This window comes from Erinaceus europaeus, chromosome X (assembly GCF_950295315.1).
Source record: "Erinaceus europaeus chromosome X, mEriEur2.1, whole genome shotgun sequence".
Classification (NCBI taxonomy): Eukaryota; Metazoa; Chordata; class Mammalia; order Eulipotyphla; family Erinaceidae; genus Erinaceus; species Erinaceus europaeus.
The window spans coordinates 57,945,881-57,965,756 of NC_080185.1; the positions used below are offsets into that span (position 1 = coordinate 57,945,881).

Below are 19,876 nucleotides of genomic sequence, written 5' to 3' on the forward strand. Positions count from 1 at the left end.
CATGTTCAGCGGGGAATCAATTACAGAAGCCAGACCTTCCACTTTCTGTAACCCACAATGACCCTCGGTCCATGCTCCCAGAGGGATAGAGAATGGGAAAACTATCAGGGGAGGGGATGGGATATGGAGATCGGGTGACGGGAGTTATGTGGAGTTGTACCCTTCCTAGTCTACGGTTTTGTTAATGCTTCATTTCTCAAATAAAAAAAAGACTTCTCAAAAGAAAATAAAGACTAGCTAATTTAGACCGTTTAGGTCTTTTGCCAAGTGAAAGTCAATTTTCCAGTGGTTTCACTCATATGTCGAATATAGATGACTAAAGCAAATGTACTTGCACAAAATAGGCAACTTAAATGTCTCCTGGATGTTGTTAGGACTGAAATGGTTACAGTGGGAAAGGAGTTTGGGTGGGTGGGTGGGGAGGTGTAATGAATTTATCATCTGTGTACGTATGAAAATACTCCTGAAAGCTCATAATCTTGTAAAAGAATGTTAAGTTACTAATAAAGTCATGAAACTAACTAGAAAAACCACTATTCAGCTATTTAATTCTGAAGTGTTTTCTTAAATATCAAATAAACTGTTTTAAATTGTTTTGATGGTTAAAGCAGATGATATCATATGCGAACCAGTCTTGTGTATATGTACTTTCATGTTTTTTCTAGACAGCATAGCAAATATTATTTATTGCAGCATTATGTTTTTTAAAAAGTGTATTTATTTTTATGAGAGATATATAGGAAAAAATGACAGAGACTAGGGCACTTCTCAGTTCTGGCTTATGGTGGTTCTGGGGATGAACCTGAGACTTCAGAGCCTCAGGCATCAAAATTATGTTTTCTTTTACAACTTTCAGAGACTTAAAATTTACAAAGTTAATTTTATATTAATTTCTTTGAAGTTACATCAGTTTTGTTTTGGAACAATTATAGCCATCACCATATATTTTCCCTGTTAATTCTTAAGGTAGTTTTCTAGAGGCCTATTTCTTATTCAGCATTTTAAAAATTCCATCTTCGAACACCTAGATTAGACTCATTTGGAAGTACCTTAAAAATGTTAACTCTTGTATCCCTCCCCCAGTTATCCTGAATCAGAAGCTGAGGGGGTATTTCTAGGAATATACCTTTTAAAATAGACTGTCCATGTGATTTTTATGATTTTACAATGTAAGAACTTTAGTTCACACAACTTGTGCATGATCAACAGTTCCTGTTTTGACAGATTAGTTGCTGCAATTTTATTTGAGATTCAGTTTAATCTTCCAATCCATAAAAGAGTGCTGGTTATTTGCACAGTAAATGTTCCTCTGAATATTATGAAATATCTTACAAACCAAGTTTGCACAAGTATTGATTCTGCAATAACTAGTATTATACCTTTGGGAATAGAAAAATCTTACCAGAAATTTTCCTTTATTTACACAATAAAAGAGGTTAAACTATATAATTTTTAAAACTTTTTGTTATCTTTGATATTTGGATAGAAACAGCCGCCAGAAATCAAGAGGGTAGGGGGAGATAGAGAGGGAGAGAGACAGAGAGACACCTGCAGCACTGCTTCACTGCTCACAAAGCTTTCCCTCTGCAGGTGGGGACCAGGGGCTTGAACCTGTGTCCTTGTGCATTTCACTCAACCAAATGCACCATCACAGGCCCCAACCACAGAACTTTATAAGATCTTTTCTAGCTATGACACGTCAGAACTATACAAAAATGAAAATGGTCTACAATATATAATCTTTCCTAACAGCACAATTCATAATGAAGTTTAGTTAAGAACTGTAGCATCTAAACAGGTCAAGTTTGAGACAGTATTATATTGTAATGGTTTTCAAACTTGCCTGCATAGCAGAATCACTTGAAGAGCTTTTAACCACCTTGATACCCAAGCTACACCCTAATCAGAAACTTGGAGATGACACTGAGACATGATATATATATATATATTGCCTCCAGAGTTATTGCTGGGGCTCAGTGCCTGCACTAGGAATCCACTGCTCCTGGAGGCTATTTTTCCCATTTTGTTGCCTTTGTTGTTGTGCTTCTTGTAGTTGTTATTGTCATAGCTGCTGTTGTTGTTGGATAGGACAGAGAGAAAAGGAGAGAGGAGGGGAAGACAGAAAGGAGGAGAGAAAGATAGATACTTACAGACCTGCATCACCGCTTGTGAAGCTACCTCCTGCAGGTGGGGAGCCTGGGGTTCGAACAGGGATTCTTATGCCGGCCCTTGCACTTTATGCCATGTGTGCTTAACCCGCTGCACTACCGCCGGACTCTCGACATGATAATTTTTAAACCTCCCTAGTTGATAGCACTATTAAACCAAGTCTAAACCTAGTGCTGTACTAAATCAAACAGTTAACACTCTTAATTTGTTGATTATATGTAGCTTAATATTAAGTACTTTACTAAGCATTAGATATCTCATCAAAGATACATGATATTAATAAAGGCAAAGAGGCAAATTTTCATCTTCAATTTTTTTTTGTCTCCAGGTTTATAGCTAGGGCTTGGTGGCAGCACTGCGAATCCACTGTTCCTAGAGGCTGTTTTTCCCACTTTTGTTGCCCTGTTTATCGTTGTTGTTATTGCTGTCTTTGTTGGATAGTACAGAGAGAAACTGAGAGAGGAGGGGAAGACAGAGAGAGGGAGAGAAAGACACCTGCAGACTGGCTTCACCGCTTGTGAACAAGCGACCACCCCCCCTGCAGGTGGGGAGCCAGGGCTCAAACCTAGATCCTCAACCTGATTATTGCGCTTCGCGTCATGGGGACTTAATCCGCTTTGCTACCGCCGGGTCCCCAAATTTCATCTTTTTAAAAATATTTTTTACATTTATTTTTTATTCCCTTTTGTTGCCCTTATTATTTTATTGTTGTAGTTGTTGTTGGATAGGACAGAGAGAAATGAAGAGAGGAATGGAAGACAGAGAGGGAGAGAGAAAGATAGACACCTGCAGACCTACTTCACTGCTTGTGAAGTGACTCCGCTGCAGGTGGGGAGCCGGGGGCTCGAACCAGGATCCTGCCGGTCCTTGCGCTTTGCATGGCCACATGTGCTTAACCTGCTGCGCTATCGCGCAACTCCTCCAAATTTCATCTTTTAGGCAAGGAACACTTCAATCCCCCCCCCAAGTGACTGAACAATAGCTATGATAAACCTACCATTTAAAGATGAGGAAGCATGATGTGTTTCCTAGATAATACAGTAACCTTTGATTATTCACTTCTGGTCTGGGTGACTTTAACTTCATGTTTGCTTAAAGGGAGTAAAAAATAATTTTTTGAGTCCTTTTATTTATTTATTTATTTATTTTCCCTTTTGTTGCCCTTGTCTTTTTTTATTGTTGTTGTAATTATTGTTGTTATTACTGATGGCATCGTTGTTGGATAGGACAGAGAGAAATGGAGAGAGGAAGGGAAGATTGAGAGGGGGAGAGAAAGACACCTGCAGACCGGCTTCACCGCTTGTGAAGTGACTCCCCTGCAGTTGGGGAGCTGGGGGCTCCAACAGGGATCTTTATGCCAGTCCTTGCGCTTTGCGCCACATGCGCTTAACCAGCTGCACTACCACCTGACTCCTGTAAAGCGAATAAAAAGTCCTGGAGCTCTGCTTCCCCAGAGACCCACCCTACTAGGGAAAGAGAGAGGCAGACTGGGAGTATGGACCGACCAGTCAACGTCCATGTTCAGCGGGGAAGCAATTACAGAAGCCAGACTTACACCTTCTGCAACCCACAACAAACCTGGGTCCATGCTCCCAGAGGGATAGAGAATGGGAAAGCTATCAGGGGAGGGGATGGAATATGGAGATTGGGTGGTGGTAATTGTGTGGAGTTGTACCCCTCCTACCCTATGGTTTTGTTAATTAATCCTTTCTTATATAAAAGAAAAATAAATTAATTAATTAAAAATAATTTTAGCATGAACCCAAGTCAAATAAAATCACAGATCTGATTCTGTAAGAACATTTGATGTCCAAAGTAAAATATGCCTATGACCATATGTGACAGAAAGATATCTGAAAGCAACATACATTTTTTTTTTTACCTCCAGAGTTATTGCTGGGGCTCTGCCTGCACTATGAATCCACTGCTCCTGGAGACCTTTTTTTTTCATTTTTATTGCCCTTGTTATTATTATTACATAAGACAGAGAGAAAAAGAGAGAAGAGGGGAAGACAAAGAGGGGGAAGAAAGACACCTGCAGATCTGCTTCAGTGCTTGTGAAGCGACCCCTTGCAGGTGGCGAACCGGGGGCCTGAACCCGGATTCTTACACCATAGGCATATAGCCTGCTGCTCTACCACCCGGCCTAGCAAAGTACATTTTAGCAGCTTACTAAGCTAACACCTGTTTGTGGCTTTTGGAGGAAGGCTTGTTTGATACACACACATATATAAATACATATATAATTTGTACCATGTAAAATACATACCATATGTTATGTGTTTTGATATGGATATACTGATATATCATGAAATATGATAAAGATATCATGAATAAATACACATAGATGTATTTACTGTGCTATTTGCCATGAATGAAGTAACTGGATCTGGTCTTTATCAGTGGGTAGGGGCCATGGAGCTATGGTGGTGGATACAGTGTGAAACTATACCACTGTGATCTTATAAATCATTATGAAATCACTAATAAAGAATGAAGTGGATTGTTAGAATCAGGTAGGATCATCAGGAACAACATCATAAAACCTCTTGTGGGCTTATACAGGACCCTGCCATCAATGTAGAACAACAATGGTAGAAACTGCCCCATTCTGTGAAGGGAGGCTGGTTCATCCTACTCTGCCAACTTGAGGAAGACTGATCCTGAAATGAGAGCAGCCTAGAATGTTCCTAGATGACCACAGAATATTATGAACTCTGACTGATAAAGACGCAAAGGTTATAGAGGCTCCTGTGCTAAATATGAATGTGAGAATGTCAACCATCAAAAAGGACAGCAGCAACAAATGCTGAAGAGGTTGTAGGGACAAAGGAACCCTCCTGCACTACTGGTGGGAATGTAAATTGGTCCAACCTCTGTGAGAGCAGTCTGGAGAACTCTCAGAAGGCTAGAAATAGACCTCCAATATGGCACAGTAATTTCTCTCCTAGGGATATATCCTAAGGACTCCATAACACCCAACCAAAAAGATATTTGTACACCTATGTTCATAGCAGCCCAGTTCATAATAGCTAAAACCTGAAGGCAAACCAGATGTCCAACAACAGATGAATGGCTGAGAAATCTGTGGAATATTTACACAATGGAATATTATGCAGCTATTAAGAACAATGAACCCACCTTCTTTGACCCATCTTGGATGGAGCTAGAAGGAATTATGTTGTGAGCTAAGTCAGAAAGACAAAAATGAGTATGGGATGACGCCACTCATAAACAGAAAACAAGGAAACACAAAGATATATTTAGTAGATTAGAGGAGTCATAGAACTGAATGGGACCATTATTGTTGCCAACATCGCAAGAACAAGCAAAGTGGCTTTCTTTATTGTTCCCCAGGTGTTTGGATATGGAACAGTGGTGACTTTACATCTATTTTCTAATAATCTGCTGTTAACTTTAGTATGAAAAAAAGTAAAAATTAAGCTAGAAGTGGTATCAGTAATAGGGAACTTAAGTGAAACTATGATCCTCTGGCATACTATATTTAATAATTTGTTTTTAACTTCTTTATTGGGGGATTAATGTTTTACATTTGACAGTAAATATAAGTTTGTACATGCATAGCATTCTCAGTTTTCCACTTAACAATACAACCCCCACTAGTTCCTCAGTAATTTGTTAATATGGAGATGACATCACATACAATGTATGTGTGCTGCTCAGGAATGAATAATCACATATTCTCATATGAATATTAAGTTGTTCTGAGAGTAGAGCTTTGCTACTTTTAAGAAAATGCCACAGTAACTATTTGATTTTGTAATAACCAGAAATGTGGACACCGACATTTACTGCTGAATATAAACATTATGATATGGGAGAATGCCTGCTTTGCCTTGCATATGACCCAGGCTTGAGCCCTGCCTCCACAATACTGAGGAATGCTGTAATTCTGAGCTAGCACTCACAGTCTCTCCTGTATTATATCTGAAAGAGTTGGCATGAAGTGGTGAAGCCCCAGTGATCTCACACACACACACACACACACACACACACACACACACACACACACACACACACACACATACACACACACACACACACTCTCTCTCTCTCTCTCTCTCTCTATCTTGCTCTCTCTCCCTACAATGATACAAACTAAATTGCCAAGAATTTTTTTCCAGAGGTAAGATATAAAACACAGGATTTCATCACCAATAGTCACCTTTTCATCCAGAGAGAGAGAAAGAGAGAGGGAGAGGGGGAGGGGGAGAGGAGGGAGAAAGAGTGGGAGAAGGGAAGGGGGAGGGGGAATGGGAGGGAGGGAGAGGGAGGACAGGAAAAGATATTACAGCTCCATAGACTCACTGAGTGCTATAGCCATGGGCCCTCCTATGTGGTTCCAGGGCATGAACCTGGGCCCTGCACATGACAATGCATGTATCTTACACTGGAAGCTATCTCTCTGGAGCAGGAAAGTATGTATGTATGTATGTATGTATGTATGTATGTATGTATGTATGTATTTTGGATAGAGAAAGACACCCGCAGCACTGCTTCAAGACTTGTGAAGCTTTCTCCCTACAGGTGGGGACTGGGGGGCTTGAACCTGGTTCCTTGCATATTGCAATATGTGCATTCAACCAGGTGCGTCACCACCCGGCCCTAGAAAGTTTTTTTTTTAAATAGCCAAGTTTTAAAAAACTAGTTCATAAAAACTAGTTCATGGGAGTTGGGCTGTAGCACAGCGGGTTAAGCGCAGGTGGCGCAAAGCGCAAGGACCGGTGTAAGGATCCCGGTTCGAACCCCGGCTCCCCACCTGCAGGGGAGTCGCTTCACAGGCGGTGAAGCAGGTCTGCAGGTGTCTATCTTTCTCTCCTCCTCTCTGTCTTCCCCTCCTCTCTCCATTTCTCTCTGTCCTATCCAACAACGACAACAACAATAATAACTACAACAATAAAACAACAAGGGCAACAAAAGGGAATAAATAAATAAGTATAAAAAAATTTTAAAAAAACTAGTTCATATTTACCATGTAGTGTGAAAAACAAGAAATTGTACCTGCTAAAGTTTTTAGTTACGAAATCTCAACCTGAGGTTTTTTAATATATATATTTATTTTATTTATTTTCCCCTTTGTTGCCCTTGTTGTGGTTATTGATGTCGTTGGATAGGACAGAGAGAAACGGATAGAGGGGAAGACAAAGACAGACACCTCAGACCTGCTTCACCACTTGTGAAGAGACTCCCCTGAGACGGCGAGCCGGGGGCTCAGCCTGAGTTTTTTAGTTAATTTTAATTTAAGTATTCATTTTTCTCTTCTCCAAAATATATGACACTGAACATTAAAGTGCTTTTTAAAGTTTGGAATAGCTTGATACCAAAACCCAGATTCTATTTCATAATGCCAATCTATCTGGAAGAATTGGACTGATTCACTGTCAAGTATATGCAGGTCTATTTTAGTGCAAACAATGCAGAGGAAAGACATCAGATTCATTCCAAATGAGGTAGAAGACCCAAACACTTCACTGCATTTTTAAATTCTTTATTAACACTGAATATTTAGTAACATGGAAGGGTTTTCTAATTAACACAATTACTAAGAACAAAATACTGAACATGTTCATAAACAAACAGGAGCAGCTATGTTCATGTTTGCGAGCTGCCTTACACAGTTAAAATGAATAGCACATGAAGTTACGTAACCCATAGGCACAGAAGAAAATCTCACAACGTAACAGTTTAACTACAGTCGGGTTCATCTTGATATAGACCAATTTTTAACAAATGTGATAGTCATTGTGGCTTATCTAAGTAGCCACACAGATGTCAGTCAACAACAGGGCTTTATAAAGGTGGAACAGGTATTAAGAGTTAAAACGGAACAGAACAGTCTGAATAAAATGAATTTTCTTAATACATTATACTTTCATTATGAACAGTTAAAGTTCCAATACGAGATAAGATTTTGCTATTTTAACTCACATCACATATACCAAATTGCACATGAATACTTGAAAAAAATACGGACATAACAGTATCCTTTGGCTCTAAGATCATACACTGGTCAAAACATTTGTAAGTTTAAACGGCATGAAGTTACAATACAAAACAGAAAATACTAATGAAAGATCATGGTGACAGGATTATATCAATCCATGTGTACTTTTAAAATGAGAAATTCAGGCTGATCCCTTTCAGGGAATTTAATCTAACACTGGCACTTAAATTTCTTATTTCTCCTTAGATGTGAATGAAAGTGTTAAGATGCTAAATCTTCATGGAAATTCGCTCTTGTAAGTCAGGATGCCTTGTGTTTAGGCTTAAGAAGAAAAGTACACTTTGCAAATAGAACAGTAAACATAGATTTTTCACAAGTCAAGATACTATTAATAGATCTTAAGACAGATTTCCTTTACACACAAAATAGTTTTGATGAACGTTAACAAATTTAACACGAAGCATGCTAGTTCCAAATCTAAGATGAACAGAAATTCACTTAATAAATTTATAGCTTACGTAATATTTTTGCTGAAAAGATTATCGAAATTGTCAAGAAAATGATAAAACACTGTAAAACAGAAATGTTTTAGTAACCGGTAATAGTTCTATCTGTCAAAATTTTAGGAAGTATTCTCTGGGCTATAAATTTTATGCAAATAGACTTCTACTTTATTATCACCTAAATTGCAGATATCCAGGACACCAACGATATGTACTCTATCCAGTTCAATTATTGCTTTCATAATATCACCTAAAGGTAAGAAAAAAAAGTTATTTTATAAAGCAGTTAAATATTGACTTGAATTTAGTATCACATAAAATGACACTTTTTCTTACAATATTAAAACTGCCCCTTCCCTAATTTCCTCTAATTCATCACACATATTCATCAGAGTTATATTACAATGACTTCTGCAGACAACAGATAAAAGTGAATACATGAACCAAACAGATTCTACTCCTAATAGCAAGATATGGGTGGCACTCCAAAGCTATACTATAATATGCTTCTTATTTTTCTGGTGGAATATCTATATATATATATATATATATATCAAGGTATTTATATGGTGCCAAGTAAACAACTTAGACTTTAACAAAGTGCAAAAGTAAAAATATCTATTTTGAATTTTTTTGTTATTGTCACAGTGACTTCATTACTCCCAGCTGGCTTCCAGATAAAGCTAGGAGAAATTTACAACAGTACCAACACCAAAGCTTCCTCCAGTATGACGGGGACCAGGATTGAATCCGAGCTGCGCACATGACAAAGCAAACAGACTATTTAAGTGAAAAAAAATTTTTTGAATTGTAAAGATGTGTTTATGACAGAGAAAGAATGCCCAGAATCCTCAGAAAAGAAAATGAAGGTTAAGATAGAGTTGTAAATAGTCTGGCTTGGTATTGAAGAGGTATCACAACACAGATGTGGCCTGCAAAAACTAGAGAATATGAAATACACACACACACACGCACACACACACACACACATATTAGTCCCAGGTATTTAAAGAACCTCTTTCAAAAACACCGACAACTACTAAACCAATAGGTACAAACAACGAAGAGTTGATCTTAAATATGAGATAATTAAAACACTTAAGAAGTTAAACAACTTAAGCAAAGTGATACGGTGATTCCAATCCACATGACTTTTACCCTTTTATGCTAGAGTGACGTTTCAACAAAACTGTGTTAAGAGACAGCGGTAGATCTAGATTTTGTAGGCCCTGAAACAACCTAATATGTGGGGGCCCTTTTCTATGAAAAAATAATACAAGAGCACCTAAAGTGACTTGGAAGGCGAATCTATACAGGTGATGGCTCCCCACGCCTCAACTTTCTCAGTAAATCTACCTCTGCTAGAAACAACACAAAATCTAATGAATGAGTTTCAATTACACAAGTTCACTAATGCACAGTGGATATAAAACAACTGCTAATACTCTGTGGTTTTCTCCTTTGAGCAGGATGGACTTCAGTTTAATGCTTCTATCTGTAATTCAAAACAATGATATAACTATTAATAAGCCCTCTAATTACTGATATACATACTAAGGCATACTGATTTCGTCAAATAGTGACTTACACAATACCTCTTTAGAAAACAGCCTATGGAGCCAGATGGTGGAACACCTGGTTGAGTGCACATGTGACAATGCACAAGGACCTGAGCTCAAGCCCTCTATCCCCACCTGCGGAGGGAAAGCTTTGCAAGAGGTGAAGCAGTGTTGCAGGTATCTATCTCTCTGTGTCTCTACCTCTCCACTCCCTTCTCAATTTCTGTCTCTTCAAAAAATCAATAAAATAAGAAAACTGCCTACATGTGCAATGCTATGAGCAAATGATAACATCTCTGTGTCTCCATCTGTTTGTCTAACTACATCACAGGATGCAATGAGGATTTACATATAAGCCACAAATGCTCAATTCAACATCAGTAATGACCGCTTTCTAGTTAAGAACGGTTATGTAAATAAAAGAGAAACCCTATTAAAAGGACTATGATTGTATCTATAAAATGGCCTTCTCTACATTTAATTTAAACTCATAGAATGACAAAATTTGTACATTATTAGAGACATCATAAATGCAAATGGTGAGTGTGCTTCACTTTATCTCTTCTTCATAGTCCCATGGGTAGAGAGCATCCTGTCCTTCCTTGGAGCTTGGTTAGATCATTCAAGTAAGTACTGGAATATGTTAATGGCAGTTAAAGTGATGTGCCTCTTCTAGGCCACCAGAAGTAAAAACCAGTGTCTCCTCTTTTTTCCCTCTGCTTAGACAATCCTAAAAGTCATTTGTTTCTGTTGGGGTTGCAACAAAATGGACACAGGGCAGTCTGCTTCCTTAATTACTACTTCGGAAAAGTGCTAATTGCTCATTGTAACAGAAACAAATTGAGCAAGAAATAAACTTTTATTGTGCTAAGTCACTGAGACTTTGGAATTGTTTTCTAACTGTAGTAACTGCAACTGCAGGTCAATCTGTATTATACTATAGAATTTTTGTCTCTGAAAATTATATGGAAAACTCTGATTACCTATATCAAAATATTGTTATTTGTTTTTGTGTTAAAACCATTCCAGAACATGTTTTGTTTTTGAAATGCACAGAATATAAAAGGTTCTGTCTGTCTGCCTGACTGCCTGTCTGTCTATCTGTTTACTTCACAGCCTAAAATGATAACTCCTACACCCATTGACAACTAATAGTTGACAAGGAGGCCCAAAACATTAAATGGATGACAGAGAGTCTGTCTCTTCAACAAGTGATGTTGAAAAAATTGAATTGAAACATGCAAAAATGAATGAAACTAGACCAACACGTATCACCATGTACAAAAAGTCAATTCCAATTGAGTCAAAGACATGAACATTAGACCAGAAACTATCAAATACATAGAAGAAAAAAACCAACTTTGTCAGAACACTTCATGATCTATGTTTCAAAAAGTTCTTCAAGGGGGCCAGGCGGTAGTGCAGTGGGTTAAGCGCACATTGTGCAAAGCACAAGGCCCAGCATAAGGATCCTGGTTCAAGCCCCCCACTCCCTACCTGCAGGGGGGTTGCTTCAAAAGCAGTGAAGCAGGTCTGCAGGTGTCTATCTTTCTCTCCCCCTCTCTGTTTTTCATCCTCCTCTCTCAGTTTCTCTCTGCCCTATACAACAACAACAGCAGCTATAACAACAATAACAGCAAGAGCAACAAAATGGGGAAAGTGGCCTTCAAGAGCAGTAGATTTGTAGTGCAGGCACCGAGCTCCAGAAATAATCCTGGAGGAAAAAAAAAAAAGGAAACAAAAAAGAATCAGGTTACTAAAGAGTTACAGGAATACAAAAGGTCTCTTCACCAGTTGAACTGATGATATTCAGCCAAAAATCCTGTGTAAAAAAAAAGTCTTCAAAGATTCAAGTTCATCAGCAAAGAAATAAAAACAAAAATAAATCAATGAGACCACATCAAACTGAGGAAGCTCCTGCACAACAAAGGGTACCACCACCCTAACAGAAAGACTTCCTACAGTGTTGGAGAAAATCTGTACACAACATACATAAGATAAAAGACTAGTAACCCCTGGCTCCCCACCTGCAGGGGAGTCACCTTACAGGCGGTGAAGCAGGTCTGCAGGCGTTTATCTTTCTCTCCCCCTCTGTCTTCCCCTCCTCTCTCCATTTCTCTCTGTCCTATCTAACAATGACGACATCAATAAAAACAATAATAACTACAACAATAAAACAACAAGGGCAACAAAAGGGAATAAATAAATAAATAAATATTTTAAAAAGACTAATAGCCAAAATACACAAAGAGCTCAGTAAACTTAACACCAAACAAACAAACAAACCCAGAGAATCCCATTAGGAAATGGGGAAAGGGCATGGGTAGAAACTTCACCAAGGAAGAGATCCAGGGAGCCAACACAAACATGAGAAGGTGCTGAAAATGTCTGATTATCAGGGAAATGCAAGTAAAGACACTAACAACAAACGTTGGAGAGGATGGGGGTAAAGATAAATTTCTGCACTGGTAGTAGGAATATAAGTTGGCCCAACTCTTGTGGAAACAGTCTGAAGATTTCTCAAAACACTAGAAATGGAGCTCCCCTATGACCCAACCATTTCTTTCCTGGGAATTTATCCAGAGGAAATGAAAGCACCTATCAGAATAGATCTATGTATATATATGTTCATAACAGTACAATTTGTAATAGCCAAAACTTGGAAGTAACCCAGATGTCCAAGGATAGATGAGTGGATAAAAAAAAAATGTGCTAATGGACATGATGAAATACTACTCAGTTGTTAAAATGATAGTTATCTCCTTTGCATCCTCTTGGATGGAACTTGAGGATATCATATTAGGTGAGATAATCCAGAAAGAGAAGGGCTAATACTGAAGGATCTCACATATAAGAAGACAACAAACGGGAGCCCAGTGGTGGTGCAACCAGTTAAGCACACGCAGCAGGTTAAGCGCACATGGCGCAAAGCGCAAGGACTGGCGTAAGGATCCCGGTTCCAGCCCCCCGGCTCCCCACCTGCAGGGGAGTCATTTCACAGGCAGTGAAGCAGGTCTGCAGGTGTCTATCTTTCTCTCCCCCTCTCTGTCTTCCCCTCCTCTCTCCATTTCTCTCTGTCCTAGCCAACAATGATGACATCAGTAACGACAACAATGATAACTACAACAAGAGCAACAAAAGGGAATATTTTTTTTTTTAAAGAAGACAACAAACGGACAGGAAGGGAGAATACAAAGTGAAACATGGACTACACAGGGTGTATTGCACCAGAGCAAAGAACTCTGAGGCAGGAGTGGGAGGGAGGGGAGGCAGAAAAGTTTGGGGGCCTGATGCATATGGAAATTTTATGCATTTGTCAATGACTGCGCTGTTCCACATTAATCCCACAATAAAACATGATGGCGATTAGAAAGTCAACTCAGTAAGCATTATTTAGTAAATGGTTTGGGACATATGACTAACCAACTGGGAAAAATAAAACTAGATCACTTCCCACTATGTTACAGCTAAAAAGTGTTACAGCGCCAATGTGTTACAGCTCTAGGGTGCAGCAGCTTCAATGGACAAGTGTGAGGCCAAAACTGAGTAGAGAGCAGGAAGATACTTTATTTTATGCCAGAAGAATCTAGAGGACTCCTGCCATGCTAGACTGTCTGCATGATTTGGAAAGCCGCTTACATTCCCTTCCAACTGAGCTCAAAACAAGCTGATTGTTTACAGGGAGGTCTTGGAAAAGGTACATTTTGACTGGTTTGTACAAGGTGCACCAATCAGGTGTGCTCAGGTGGGTAATGTGTGAATGGGTTGGTCACATTGTGAGTCATCAAGGTACATGTAAGCCTGTCTGTACATTGTAGAATTGGGGAACATTTCATTTCAACTATACCAAATGGATCCCAAATGGGTTAAATTTGGTTGGTATTGGGGAGAATGTAGGAAAATTGGAAGCCCGATGCATTGCTGGTGGGAATGTAAAATGTTTTGGTTGCATTAAAAAAAACGCCAAACAACAACAACAACAACAAACATAGTTTCTCCAAAAGTTAAGTATAGAATTGCTACATTATGGAGTAATTCTACTCTGAGGTACATTTCCAAAAGAACTGAACACAAGGATTCAAACAGATCTTTGTATATGAATGTTCACAATGGCAATATAGCTATAGCCAAGATATGGATAAAATGCAGGTATCTATCAACAGACAGATGGATAAACAAAATGTTGAAAACAAAACAAAAAAAAACATGATGTTTATAACGCATCTATTTATAACACAATGGGAGTGCCATAGGAATGGGCAAAGCTCCAGTGCTGTGAAGTCTCTCCCTCCCTTTCTCTTTTTCTAGCTGAGTGAATGAGTCAGCCTGGATGTTACTGGACTGTATGGTGACTTACACATACCATGTATAGGTGTGAATTTAGACTCCTGAAATCTTATAATTTTGTAAAGCACTGTTAAATCACTAATACAAAAAAGTTTTTAAGTCAGCTGGAAACACTGAAATCGTGTATGCACAAAGACCTGCTTATGCAAAAATGAAACAAAAACAAAAGTATTGTTTAACGGTACAGAGTTTCTGTCTGGGATGCTGAAAAAAATTCCCAAAATGATAACTGTACAAGATTGTGAATGTATTTAATGCTGTTAATTTGTATAAGTAAAATAAAGTGATGGATTTTGTTTTACAACAATAAACATTAGATGTAATGATTTTTTCCCTCTTATATAAGTTATTTTAAAAAACAGGAAAAAATACCTAAAATAAAATATCTTGAACTGAGTGATGTCTTTCTGATTGTGATATAAAACAGGTAGTCACAAAAGTAACACTGGTGGGAGCCAGGTGGTAGTTCAGCGAGTTAAGCACACATGGCACAAAGTGCAAGGACCTGCATGAGGATCCTGGTTCGAGCCTCCGGCTCCCCACCTGCAAGGATGTTGCTTCACAGGCGGTGAAGCAGGTCTGCAGGTGTCTATCTTTCTCTCCCCCTCTCTGTTTTCCACTCCTCTCCCCATTTATTTCTGTCCTATCTAACAATGACGACATCAATAAAAACAATAATAACTACAACAACAATAAAAAACAAGGGCAACAAAAGGGGAAATAAATAATAAAAAATTTTAAAAAGTAACACTGGTATAGTTGAGTACATAAAAGTAAAATTAGAATATTTAAACAAGTCTCCTATTGAATAAATGTCAAACTGCTTGAAAGTAGTGTTAACACATGATAATGGCTGATTTCATTAATATATAAAGGGAAATTTAAGAAAAATAGAAAAATTAAAACTAGTAGGGACAACATTGAAGGTATTATGGTAACAGAGGAATCTATGGTGCTATGTTGACTCTCGGAGTGAGAGATGTCCCAGAACAGTAAAATTATCTGTTTATGAGGAGCTGGTACCACAGAAAAGTAAAAGGAAGGAAAAGAAAATTTGGTCCCAGGATCAATCCCCCAGCACCATTGCATGTACAAGAGCAGTGCCTTGGTCTCCTCATAAAATACATAAATCTTTAGGGTCAGGGAGGTAGGTGGGTGAGTGGGTAAAGAATATGCCTTTTACTCATGAGGTCCTGAGTTTGATCCCCTGCCAAAGACAGTAATAGATGGAACTCCATGGATAGTAGAGCAATGTTATGGGATCTCCTTCTCTCTATCTCTCTCCCTCTCTCGCCCCTGTCCCTCCATCCTTCTTTCCATCTCTCTCTCATTCTCTCTTTTAAAATATATATAAAAAGGATTTTCAGTCCTACAAGTACAGCAGTAGACAACAGGGCTAGCAAACATGAGTTCCTGTTTCTTTCTTTCTCTCTCTTTCCTTAATAAATAACTTAAAAAAGAGAGAAAGAGTTTTGTGATTTCTGGAAGTCTAAGGAACTGTAAAGTAAGAAGAAATACTGGAAGTTAGCAAACATTTATTTCATTTCTGAAACAGACTGTGTGTGGGGGGGACCTCTTAGCTTATAAAATTAGACATTCAAGTTTAGTTTTCAATAATCATTACTGCCATAAGTTACTTCATTATCAGGCCAAGCTTCTAAGACTTGTTTAAAAACAACATACTCACAAGTATTTCATCAGCTTAGAAAGACCCAACACAAAATCCCAAGATAATTAATGGTTTCTCTAATGTTCTTTTTTAAAAAGCCCTCTTAAAAAACTTAGTAGAAATTCCTATAAATTTTATCAACAACTTAGAAAATAGAAATAACAACAGAAAGGGAACAGGATGTTTTAATTTGACACACAATTTTTACAGGAATGTAGAAGTAATTTAGCGTTCAGTAGTAGTCTAAATAATTAGTTGAAGGGCTTCACTATTGGGACTACATGCACTCCTAGCAGTCCTCAAGGAATTTACTGCATAGCACTTGAATAGCTACACACTTATAAGACAAAACAATTGCACTGTAATATACTATGGAGATATTAAAATTTAAGAGATGAAAATTATACGGTAAAGGAACACATTCTCACCTGAGGTAAAAGGGGAAAGATTAGACTTTATACTGTTCCATACACGTACCATTCAGGTGTGATGAATACTTAAACATTTAGAATTGTATTAGTAGAGAACATTCTTTTATTTATTTATTTAAGAAAGGAGACATTAACAGAGAATGGGAAGGCTATCAGAGGAGGGGGTGGAATGAAAAGAGAATATTCTTAATGCATGACTGCAACAGGAACCATTATATTTATTCAATTTTATTTTAAAATATATTCTAATTTTTAAGTCTTGAGGTTCATTTACCAGATATATGATCCTTGGAATTAGATTGAATGGTAAGGATAGGTTGAGATTAGGACTACTTACAATATTAATGAGAGTTTTCTGAAATGCATACTGAGTTTGTCTTACCTGCAATTGCTCTTGGACCTGGCACTCTTTCACTGCCAGTTACTTCCTGTGGATACACACAGCTGTAATTCATGCAGGTTAGTAGTGTATCTATTTGAGATGCTCGGAGATCTTCTGAACAATACATGGGTAGGAATGCAACATCAATTGCTATCTCATGATTCAGACCTATTAGAGAATAATTGCACTTCATTAAAAATCGAAAGCTAATGAGACCAATTTTGCTGACTTGATCCTAATATCTGGCAAATAGTTTCCTATCTGCAAAACACTTTGAAAATTGAGGATTAAACTTTAAGTATCCTATCATTTATGAGTGCACACTATTGGTTCAAACTCCTGGTCCTCACCTGCAAAGGGGAAGTTTCATGGGCAGTAAAACAATGCTGTAGGTCTCTCTCTCTCTCCCATCTCAGTATCTGTTTCTATACAATAAGTAAATAAATAAATGAATAAAGATATCCCATATATACCACTGTATACCACTACTGCTTGATATTGCAACCCAAAAGTTTTTCTTTAATGAGGGAGGGTAAAATATCTCAATATCCAGAGGACAGTTGGATGTGTGTGTGTTTGTGTGTGTGTGTTCTTGGTCATTCAATACCAGTCCTGCCATCACATGCACCTACCTACCCACAAGGATAGGGAAATTCAGAGATGACTATAGGTTCCCTTATTGCCATTTGGACTTAACAAGATATGACGAAGAATAACCGGGGTATGGTAGTAACCAGGCCCAATCAGTCAATCCCTCACCATCTGAGCTATAAATATTATAGTAGAGAAGAAACTATGTGTGAAGAACAAAAGTGAAAAATGACCTGTGATTGTCATTTATTTATGTGGGTCAATGCCAACTTGGGTTGATAAAAATGGACTCCCACAGTAAAGAGTCTAAGCTGGGTACTAAAGAATAAGTAGCATTTCAATAGAGAGGAGAATAGTTTATACAGAGCAGGGACTAGCCAAAAATATAAATTAGTGTAAGGAGTCCATCTTGGCTACAGTAAATGTAAACACAGAGCACAAATGTAACGTTATGAATTTTCCCAAATCAAAAACCTTCAAGTTATCCTTAACTCTCCATCTAGTTCTTTCCTGATAGTAAGTGAATCCTAGTGTCCATGTAGTTATAGTCATTCTAAGTACTCTAGGGCCAAAGATGGATACATAAAGCTTGTTAAGGAGTAAACTGATCCAGAAATACAGTCATTCATTGCTTTTTTTTTTTTTAGGAGGGGTCGGGGTGATGGAAGGAGGCAGCTGCCTAGGACAGAACTCAGAGCCTCATGCACAGGCCTACATAGGGAGCATATGCTATACCACTGAGCAACATCCTCGGTTCCTAATTATTTTTATGAGCAAATGGCACTAAATCTCATATCCTTTATTTAACATATGACGATGGGATGCTTATAACTTTTTAAAATTTTGACTTTTTAAACTAGAATGTTTACATATTCATTTATTTATATGAGAAAGGAGAGAGGAAGAGGAGAGAAGCCAGAACCTAGGTGTTGTCATGAACCAAACTGGCGATCTTGTACATACAAGTCCTGTGCTCTACTGCTAAACTCTCTCGTAGGCCGTATGTAAGCATTTTTCTTTTAGTTGAGGATTACAGAACTCTGGCATTCATAAACTAAAATAGTGATGATGTTTAGAGATTACTGATGGAGGCCAGGCAGTGTTGCACCTGGTTAAGTGCACAGATTACAGTGCCCAAAAAATCCTGGTTTAAGCCCTTGGACCCCACTGGGAGGGGTATGCTTCATGAGTACTGAATCAGTACTGCAGTTGACTCTTTTTTTTCCTAACCCCCCTTTCCCTCTTGATTGTTCTCCATTTTTAGTCAATAGATAATTTATGGAAATCTCTAAAACATATTTTTGTTGCATATAATGTCTCATTTAATTTTTTTAATAATTTATTTCTTTATTGGGGATTTAATGTTTTACATTCAACAGTAAATACAATAGTTTGTACATGCATAACATTCCCCAGATTCTCATTTAACAATACAACCCCCACTATGTCATTTATCATACTTCATGGACCTGTATGTAAACATATTTAAGAAGAACTTACTGAAGATTTTAATTCACTATAATGGGAAGTGTAGCTACCCCATAGCTCTTAGCAATCTGCAAAAAAGCTTTTGAGTGTACATTTTATTTTTGCTTTAAAACTAAATTTAACTTCACGTTTATTTAATAAATTTTGAATTAAAAAAGGGGTGCATTCTAATTCGTAAATATCAAGAAGAAACTCTATATTAGATTTGGAAAACTATCGGAGGTTTGCAATCTTGGTATTTTCATGAAGGTAGACTGATTAGTATATCACTGGTATTATTTTGAGCTGTATTCAGACGTTGAAAATACATACTACACACTTAGCTTCAACACTAGCAGTAGAATCTGTCATGACTTTAGTTCCAGTTAGACTTCAGAATACAAATGTTTAAGCAAATAGGCTTCTTGGCCCTTGTACTTGCTTTTCCTGTGCCTAGAATACCCCCTTTCCCATAGAACCATATGTTTTATTCCTTTAAGTTCATCAGGTTTATAGTGAAATGCTCCTTTCTCAGAGACTTACTCTCAATACTCGGTTGAAAATGAACCCTTTCCTACAATACTTTCCAAGCTCTTTCTTACAGTAGTTATCTTACTTTAATATAGATTATTTTTAAAATTTTTTATATTTATTTATTCCCTTTTGTTGCCATTGTTTTATTATTATTGTGGTTATTATTGTTGTTATCGATGTTATCGTTTTTACATAGGACACAGAGAAATAAAGGAGGGGAAGACAGAGAGGGGGAGAGAAAGATAGACACCTGCAGACC

At 37.8% G+C, this 19,876-nt stretch overlaps 1 protein-coding gene across 1 annotated transcript in view; it reads right to left on the minus strand.

Annotated features, from left to right (window-relative positions):
* Window positions 1–7,662: 7,662 nt before the first annotated feature.
* Window positions 7,663–19,876, minus strand: part of RADX (RPA1 related single stranded DNA binding protein, X-linked) — a 71,704-nt gene continuing 59,490 nt past the window's right edge. The window contains exons 13-14 of the mRNA XM_060183023.1: window positions 17,026–17,193; window positions 7,663–8,887 (exon numbers count right to left, since the gene is read on the minus strand). Coding sequence (XP_060039006.1) covers window positions 8,757–8,887; window positions 17,026–17,193 — 299 coding nt within the window. The 3' untranslated portion in view covers window positions 7,663–8,756. The remainder of the gene's footprint in view (window positions 8,888–17,025; window positions 17,194–19,876) is intronic.